The following is a 9478-nucleotide window of genomic DNA, read 5'->3' on the forward strand; positions in this document are numbered from 1 at the left end:
CTGGTGTGTGATTTCCAGTTTCCTCAGTGCTAGTGTCCTGTGCATTTGTACTGGGTGGACTCAGGGCCTGAGACTGCATTTTATTCCTTCTCTGAACATTTTGTTTACCACTGTCTTCTGACCTTTGGTGTAGAGCTTAGATAGAGTAATTACCTTAGCACCAGGTCTGGATCTACGAAGTTCAGATTCTTCCAGGTGGGTGTTGTTTGGATCTGGCTGCTGTGCTCCACTTCTTTCTGCCGCAGGCGTTACAGTTGAACCCTTTGTGTCACTCTGGGAAGATGTTCTGCTCCTGAATCAGCTGGGTGGGTCTTGCCTCTAGCCTCTTTGCAGGGAGTTCTGCTGAAGGTTTCCCTGCTGGGCCTGCAGCCTGGGTCGAATGAGGATCTGCGGGCCCAGGTCGTCTCACTCACTCGCCCGGCCTGCGCTCTGGGTCTATTCAGAATCCCGCGGCCCTGGGTCATCTCACTCACTCTCCGGGCCTGCGCTCTGGGTCTGTTCAGGATCCTGCAACCTGGGTTGTCTCCCAGTTTTTTTCTTTTTTATAAATTAATTTCATCCTTTTAAACACATGGCAGTAATTTACACCATATCTCCTTCAACCATTCATGCTTTCTGAAAACTCCCATCAAGGTAATGGTCCCATACATTTCCATCTTTTGGGTGCAGCATTTATGAGTATTGACCAAGCAACCTTCCCGTTAGGACAGAGTGATTCCTTCTTTGGGGGATGCTGTACATGCTCATCTCATCTGCACACATGGGAGCCTCACTGCACATGAAGTCTAGTTCAGTGCTGCTGCTGAAGGACTGACCATCTGAGCCATTGGAGTAATCTATAATCTGCTAAGAAAATACACTGATATACTGTTTCTGGCCTCTGTCCAGGTTTACAACATATAAAATAATCTGTCTCCATAGAAGGGTGTGATATATTCTGTTCAATAATTTCCATTCATTTTCTTTTTTGATTGTTGTTTTATTTGGAAGGGTTTTTATGTTTTGGTTTTTAGGTTTTGTTTTTTGTTTTTTGTTTTTGTTTTTGTTTTTGTTTTGTTGTTTTTGTTTTTTTTTTTAAACAAGGCCTCACTTTGTAGTGTAGGCTGGCCTCAAATTCATAGTAATCCTCCTGCCTCATTCCCCTGAGTACTGGGATTATAGGTATGCATATAGCTCAGCTGCACAGTGTCTGCCTGGCAAGTGTAAGGTGATGAGCTTGATTCCCAGTACAGAAAAAAAAAAGGAAATTTCCTTCACGTTGTGTCTTATAGGCCATTCTCTTAATTACTGTACTTCTTTCTCTTTGCCTCTGTCAGGATTGATGTGTCTCAGAATGATCTTCCCTGGGAATTTATGGTTGATCGGCTTCCTACCATCTTGTTTTTTCCCTGCAACAGGTAAGTGTGAAATTTTTTCAATATTGGGAAGATGGGATTCTCTTGTTAAGGTCTGACAATAAGAGGGGTTTAAGAAGTAAATCAGGCACTTCCTCCTCGGGGGCCTGCAGAAACCACAGGGCGCACAGCTGGTCAGCCGTCGCGGAGCCGGCGGGATGGCAGAGGGCAAGGCGGGCGGTGCGGCAGGCCTCTTCGCCAAGCAGGTGCAGAAGAAGTTCAGCAGGGCCCAGGAGAAGGTACTGCAAAAACTGGGGAAAACCACAGAAACCAAAGATGAACGATTTGAACAAAGTGCTGGTAACTTCTACCAACAACAGTCAGAAGGCCACAAGCTGTACAAGGACTTGAAGAACTTCCTTAGTACAGTCAAAGTAATACACGAAAGTTCCAAGAGAATGTCAGAGACACTGCAGGAGATCTACAGCAGCGAGTGGAATGGGCACGAGGAGCTGAAGGCCATCATAGGGAATAATGATCTCCTTTGGGAAGACTATGAAGAGAAATTGGCTGACCAGGCTTTGAGGACCATGGAAAACTATGTAGCTCAGTTCAGTGAGATTAAGGAGAGAATTGCCAAGCGGGGTCGGAAACTTGTGGACTATGACAGTGCCCGACACCACCTGGAGGCAGTGCAGAACGCTAAGAAGAAAGATGAGGCCAAGATTGCCAAGGCAGAGGAAGAGTTCAACAAAGCCCAGCTTGTATTTGAAGATCTGAACCAGGAGCTGTTGGAGGAACTGCCTGTTCTCTATAACAGTCGTATTGGCTGTTACGTGACCGTCTTCCAAAATATTTCCAACTTGAAGGATGTCTTCTACAGAGAGATGACCAAGCTCAACCATAGTCTCTACGAGGTGATGAGTAAACTGGAGAAGCAGCATTCCAACAAAGTCTTTGTGGTGAAGGGAATGCAAAGCAGCAGCAGGCGCTCTTTAGTCATCTCTTCCCCAGTTCGAACATCAACCAGCTCCAGCGCTGTCACCTCACCTATCAGTCCCTCTGCACTTTCCCTGACGAGTGAGAGTGAAGCAGCTGAGGAAGAGCTGACACCTGGTGCAGCCCAGGGAGAGGAGTCCTTAAAAGATGAGGGAATGGAAGAGGATGAGTCTGAAGCAAGCTCCTCTGAGGAGGAAGAGCCTCTGCCAGCCTGCAATGGCCCAGCCCAGTCCCAGCCCTCTCCCACCACTGAGGGTAACCACTCCCAGGAGGGAGCTCTCCCTTGCTCCCCAGCTCCTTCACCAGATGGAGCTCTGACCCCTTCAGAGCAGGCTTCCTCCCTCCCAGAAGTAACTCTCCGAACCCGCGCCTCCAGTGAAGGATCCGAACAGCCAATGAGAGCCTCTGTGCAGAGGACCTCAGTGCCCCCCAGTCGGCCTCCTCCTCCCAAAGCCCCTCCAAGCCCCAAGGCCCTCTTGGAGCCTGGGACCCTAAGTCCTGGGGCCTCCTTAGATGCAGGTTCTGATCCAGAGCCACTAGAGAAGCCACTGAGGTCTCCTGAGGACAGAGAAAAGGAAGACACCTCTGAACAGAACCCAGAAGAACTTGGCACTTCCTCCAACTTGCTTGCTTCTCAGGGTTTTGCAGAGCCTGGAGATTCAAAGAAGATGGAAGAGGAAGAGAGCAATAAGCTTGTCTCAGCTGACTCTACTGACTCTCCTGAGGGTCACAGTGATCAGCTTCATGTCTCTGTAGTTCCAGGACAAAACAGTGTCATAACACCTGAACCTCCAGAAGAGGTTTCCGCAAATCAGAATGTACAGCTCTGAAGAGAAACTGGCAAGACCTCCTCTACACACATCTCCCAGAGAAGCTTCCCAGCCAGAGGGGATAGGTCCAAGGGGCACAGAATCAGCATCCCCATGTGGCTTCTCAGGGGGTACAAATGCTGATAGTCCCTAAAGACCTGGCATTAATGGTAGCTGAGGAGCAGCCTTATGGGAGGGATGGAGGAAGGCAGGCTTGGAAAGGATGATTAGACTCAGGGAATATTTTAATTCAGGTTTTAGCATTATCAGAAAAATGAAACTTTATATAATAAAATGTATCATAAAGACTGTAAAAAGCCAAGGTACCTGTAGACACAAACACTTGTCTACATAGACACAAAGCCACACATACTCAGAAGATTGTGAACAAACAGGCTTTTGACTTACGACTCACTTTGCAAGGCTGAAAGGCCAAAGAACAAATATTCAGATTGTTAAATAAAGTATGGTTTTGACTAAAAAAAAAAAAAAGAAGAAGTAAATCATTTGTTATGACTAAACTTTTGGAAGCCATTAGAGACATAGACCTGCTTTACTGTTTCTGTCATATGTGCTGGTTTTCTTTCAAGGAGTTTGGTGTTTTCTGAGTATTTTTGATGATGATGAATGTGGCCATCAGAATTTGTTGGTTCTCATGGCCTACATGAATATACAGAGGATGGTGAGATTGATATGAAAGAGCCTCCTGGAAGTGTAGGTTAAGGCAGTCCTCTGGCAATCCCTTGCGCTTGCCAGGCAAGCGCTTATTCTGCTGAGCCATCTCCCTGTCCCCAACCCCATCCTTCTTGGCCTTGCACCATCTTTCCTTGGATTCATGAAGCCCCTAAAAGGGAGATTTTGTGTATAGAACACTGTTAATGTCTCCCATGGGTTTTTCACCTTGATCTTTTCACATTTGCCTGAGTGTAACTTCAAGGTCAGTCATCGCAGCAACTCTGCTGGCAGTTCATGATGCCACTGTATGCTCATCCTGTTTGTCCAAGGAGTGCTTTCTTTTTATCTGTTAAATCATTGCCTTTATCTCCAAGAATGTTTACAGGAATACTTCTTGTAGTACAGTAGTAGGCTCTTGTCATGCCACACTAAAAACAGAATGTGACTTTCTGTGTTCTGCTTCTGGTGTGTTGAGATGAACCTCTTTCCAAGAAGCATTTAAATTGCCACGTGATCAAGGAATCATGGACACTAATAGTAGCAGTTTCATCTATGTGGGACAGAAGTTTGGTATTTAGTTAATAACATGTAATTTTTGACTTATAAATATAGTTTGTTGAAAGTATTGAAGTCATAGCACACAACATCTGCCTTACACCAACAACTCAGCTCCTTTAATAAATGAGTATTTTTTTAATTAATTTTATTTATTTATATTTGTGTGTGTGTGTGTGTCCAGCTCACCCCACCAGGGGGCGGGGCGGGCTGGCATGTGGTGCTGGGGGATTGAACTGCAGTCCCTGTGCTTTGCTAAGCTTGTTCTAAGTAGGTGCTTTAGACCACTGAGCCATCTCACCAGCACCAGGATGTATTGATTGAGGGAAACACAGAAAGAAGGGCAGGACAGGTATGGGGGAGAGCTTTCTTGGGGTCAGAAGCAGGAAGGTGGGTTTGTTCTGCAGATCAGGTGGGCCAGTTGGTATAACCTTTTCCTTTGTTGCATGTTTTTTATTTGTTTGAAACAGAATCTCAGGGCCAGGGAGATGGCTCAGTAGAATAAGCGCTTCCTTGGCAAGCACAAGTATCTGAGTTCAATCCCTGGTTCCACAAAAAAAAAAAAGAAACAGTCTCACTGTATCTCTAGTTGAGGCTGGCCATGAACTCACTCTGTAGACTAGGTTGGCTTCAAACTCTCAGCAATCTTTTGCTGTACCCAGCCTGTCCTTTACATTGGAAAGGCCAGGAGGGAACTACTGAATAGGAAAAGACTGTCCTGTTCTATTTTAATGGAAAGAGCTTGATCAAGATCTTAATTGCTCTGGAATGGAATTTTTCTCATTTCCTAAAAACAAATGATAGCACAAATGACATAAGCTCATCATTAGCTGGCCCAAAGAGAATGTTTGGCTTGCCAAGGAGGGAAATTGACAAATAGTATGAGTTGATAATTTGCAAAGGAGGAAATGAAGAAGGGTGTTTTGGGTTTGTTTTTTTTTTTTGGGGGGGTGGGGTTTGTACTGGGAATCTAACTCAAGACCTCACACTTGCCAGGCAGGTGCCATGCTGCTGAGCTATATCCCCAGCCCCGCCTGAAGGCTGTTTTATTACACATAATAAGACCTTTTTCATTCACATTGGACCTGCTCACACTATTTTTAGTAAAAAGAATATAAAGTTGTCTGCTTAGGCAAGCAAAGGGACCAGAGTTTGATCCTCAGTACCCCATGCCATGCCAGCCCTGCCCGCAGGTGCACTGAAGTGGCCATGGAGTCTGGGCATGGTGGCACACACCTGTAATTCCAGCGCTGGGGAGGCTGCAAACAGGAAGATCACTACGAGTCTGAGCTGTGCAGCAAGACCCTGTACCAAATAAGTTAAATATAAATATATATATAGTTGTGCACTGTGGAAAATGAAAATTTGTACATGTATATAAAGAGCCCTTCCCAATCCTTGTCCAGGTCTGAGAAGTTTGTATTTGTAATCCCATGGAAAACTTACAGAAATTTTAGCAAGTTAATTCTAATCTACCACTTTAAATGCAATCCATGGCAAGAATAAAAATACTGGGGCCAGGGAGATGGCTCAGTAGAATTAGCACTTGCCTGGCAAGCACAAGGACCTGAGTTCAATCCCTGGTTCCACAAAAAAAAAAAAAAAAAGAATAAAAATACTAAGACATATTTGTGGTTATGGGGAGCCAAGGGGTCCTAAGTCCAGCTAGGATGATGGCTGAGCAGAACAAAGGCCTCGACATAGTGCTGAACCCCATTTTATTGGACAAGATGAGAGACCTGAAATCACCTCTGCAATATGCAGAAAGCATAACCAGTGTAACAAAACTAAGATAGTAACTAATGTGTTGTGGTGAGTGCTTCAGCTCTGATGTATAACCTTTTATGCCTTGGGAAGTCATAGTCTCTTACTACTCCAGGCTCAATCCCAGCTGACAGCATGGAGCAGGGCTCTCCATCTCGCCCGCCTCTTTATCTCCCAAGAATGTTTGCAGGAATATTTATCTATCTCACACGTGTTTTGGGGAGTTGGCTAACACTGCCTTGTTTCCTTTCTTCAAAGACCACATATCAGCACCTCGGCTGGACCAATTTGCATTGCTTAAAGGGATAAGGAAGGTCCTGGCCAGCTCTATACACATTGATACATGGAAATAGGGCCAGGTTCAGCCAAATGCAGATAATTGCTCCTCCTTCAGGGGGAGTTGTCCAGTTGTTCCTCCACACTTGCAGTATGTTAAAGGGTGCACAGAAGGTATCAGGGGTTAATAACTGCTTTAGAGAGGTAAGGATTTTAAGTGATTTGAAGTTTTTTCTTGCATATGTTGCTCACAAGTTGTGTATAATAAATATGTCCTTTTTTATTAGCATATGTTTTCAGTTCATGCATTTTACAATCATTTTGGGAAGTGGTTACATGTCACAGCTTTTTTTTTTCCCCCCCCTTCCCCTCCTCACCCCTCACCCTGGTTCCCTTGGGCCACTTCCCTACTGCAAAAGATCCATCTCTTTGTCCCTTTCTGTCCATCTTTTTGTGTGTGTGTGTGATACCAGGGATCAAACTCAGGACCTTCACTTGTCAGGCAGGCGCTTATGGTGCTGAGCTACCTCCCCCACCCGCTATCCGTCTTTCATACCATTTTCTTTGTACTTTGCCTCACTCAAATGAGAGGTACCATTTGGTATTTAAGGTTATGTATCTGGTTTATTTTACTCAACATTATACTTTCCACGTGCATCCATATCCTACAGATATCTCAAATTCGTCATTTTTTATAGCATAGTGATAGTCCATTCTATATACATTTTCTTTACCCAGTCGTTAACAGATGTCTCCAAGACTTTGTTATGAGCTGTGCTGCCACACACATCACTGTGCATGTATCACTGTAATACGATGTCTGTCTTTAAGATACCTTGCAGGGGGGTAGCTGGGTCTTGTGGAATTGCTACTTTCAGTTCTTTGAAAACAATCTCCATACTGGTTTTCATAATGGATGTACTAATTTGCATTCCCACCAACAAAAAAAGGTTCCTTTTTCACCACAGCCATGCCTGCGTTTGTTATTGTTTGATTCCCAAATGATTGCCATTCCCTCTGAGTAAGATGGAATCTTAGGGTTGTTTTAATTTGCATTTCCCTGATGGCCAGAGATGATGAGCATTTTTTCCTGTATTTGTTACCATTTGTATTTCTTCCTCTGTGAAGTGTGTGCTCATTTCCGGACTGGAAAACATGTTCCTTTTGATAATGTCATGAAGCAGAGGCTGAGGAGCTGCCCCTAGCTGTGAGACTCAGCCCAGCCATCCGTGTCCTACCTCCGGCCTTTCCTCCCTTCCTCAGAGGCAGGAGGCAGGCAGGTATAGCTCAGGGCCACTCCTACAGTAGCCTGTATCAGCTCAGTAGTGTAGTGCCAGGCTCGGTTGTGTACAGATGTAATCCCAGCTACTTGGAAAATTGAGGCCGGAGGATCGGAGGATCGAAAGTTAAAGGCCAGGGGGCTGGGGAGATGGCTCAGTGGAATAAGTGCTTCCCTGGCAAGCACAAGGGTCTGAGTTCAATCCCCGGTTCTGCCAAAAAAAAAACAAACAAACAAACAAACAAACAAACAGAAAGTTAAAGGCCTGCCTAGGAAACTTAATGAGACACTTTCAAACTAATTGGGGTGGGGACAGAGCCTTTGCTCTAAATTACTTTCCCACCCACCCCCTTTTAATTTGTAATTTTGAAACAGAGTCTAAGTTCCCCAGGCTAGACTTGAACTTGTACTCTTCCTGCCCCAGCCTCCCAAAGTGTTGAGGTTATAGGCATATAGCACCAGGCCAGCCCAAAATAGTTGTCATGAAGGGGGAGAGCTTTGGATGTAACTCCATGGTATATCTTGCTAGCATTATGTGAGTCCCTGAGTTCCATCTCCAGGACTGAGAAAAAAAGAAACAAAATGCAGGTACCCTGGCCTATCCCTGTGCCAGGTGGTGGAGGTGAGGTATACATTCTCCATCAAGAGACTTTGGATTGTTTCCCACAGAAGAACCTCATTGCTTCAAGGAGTGCCTGGCCCCTCCATCAGGGTGAGAAAAGCATCAGACACAATAGTAGACCTCTTACCACCACTTTTGAAAGGACTACTTTCTGATAAGTAGTTTGGTAAGTCTGTGTCCTAGCTACTTTTAAAAAATATGAAAGCATTTTAGCATGGTCATTAGATTGGTGGTATTGCCCTTCAAGATAGTATGTTTCTCAGGGTTGGCCTGTGAATGTCTCCAGAGGCAAATGAAGGTGCCTTTCAGCCCTTTGCCGCCAGTGGTGCACCTATGTCGTGCCCTAGAATTTGCTCTGCACTGCAGCAGGGGGTGGAAGGCCAGCCTCCCGACACCTGCCTGCCACCCTCTTGGTCATGCTGCAGGCCCCACTCAGAGCAAGCTTCCATGTCCAGATAGCTCTGCTTTAAAGGAGACAGTGAAATCCCCTAAATTAGTTTATTATATAAAACAACCTGCATTCAAGGTGTCAAGTTGTACTTTAGTTTTAATATGACCTGAAAATTTTATATTATTATTTTTTTTATTTATGTGTGTGTGTGTGTGTGTGTGTGTGTGTGTGTGTGTGTGTGTGTGTGTGGCCAGCTCAGCCCACCAGGGGGCGGGGCTGGCTGGCATGTGGTGCTGGAGGATTGAACTGCGGTCCCTGAGCTTTGCTAAGCTTGTTCTAAGTAGGTGCTTTAGACCACTGAGCCATCTCACCAGCCCTATTATTCTTTTTTTTTTTTTTAATTTCTGTGTGGCTTTTGTTAGGGAAAGGGCTATTTAATAGAACACCTTGTCATTTTTAGCTGTTTAGCCATTGACTATGTGTAGAGGAAGTGTGGGTTTTTAATGAGTGCTTTCTTAAAGAACAATGCTTTTTTTTTTTTTTTTAAGTTTACTTTGAAAGCCTAACAATCCTGTGAGGTAAGGGACACTCCTGTTGTCCCTGTTTTACAGAACACAAGTCACTTGTGAAGTACATGACAGCAGAGCCACTCAAGGCAGCTGGTCTCTGGATCTCTGCCCTTGACCTTCTTTTTGTTTTGTTTTGTAGATAGGGTCTTGCTGTGCAATCCAGGCTTGCCTCAAACTCGAGGTAGTCCTCCTGCCTCAGCCTCAG

At 44.9% G+C, this 9478-nt stretch overlaps 2 protein-coding genes across 6 annotated transcripts in view; both read left to right on the forward strand.

Moving 5' to 3' along the window:
- Txndc11 (thioredoxin domain containing 11) overlaps window positions 1-9478 on the forward strand; it is a 78587-nt gene that overhangs the window by 65616 nt on the left and 3493 nt on the right. For all 4 annotated transcript variants that reach the window (XM_023711800.1, XM_023711799.1, XM_004627749.3 and 1 more), the window contains one exon: window positions 1317-1397. In XM_023711800.1, the coding sequence (XP_023567568.1) occupies window positions 1317-1397 (81 nt within the window). The remainder of the gene's footprint in view (window positions 1-1316; window positions 1398-9478) is intronic.
- On the forward strand, window positions 1510-3606 carry LOC105741719 (bridging integrator 2-like). Of its 2 annotated transcripts, none has more exons than XM_023711801.1 (2): window positions 1510-1633; window positions 1715-3606. In XM_023711801.1, exons 1-2 carry the CDS (start codon window positions 1553-1555, stop codon window positions 3161-3163), a joined length of 1530 nt encoding a protein of 509 aa, XP_023567569.1. In that variant the 5' UTR covers window positions 1510-1552; the 3' UTR covers window positions 3164-3606. The 2 variants fall into 2 exon arrangements, with proteins under 2 accessions (XP_023567569.1, XP_023567570.1); XM_023711802.1 differs by having other exon boundaries at window positions 1574-1633; window positions 1719-3606.

The sequence above is a fragment of the Octodon degus genome, unplaced genomic scaffold (genome assembly GCF_000260255.1).
Source record: "Octodon degus isolate 3935 unplaced genomic scaffold, OctDeg1.0 scaffold00021, whole genome shotgun sequence".
Taxonomy (NCBI): Eukaryota; Metazoa; Chordata; class Mammalia; order Rodentia; family Octodontidae; genus Octodon; species Octodon degus.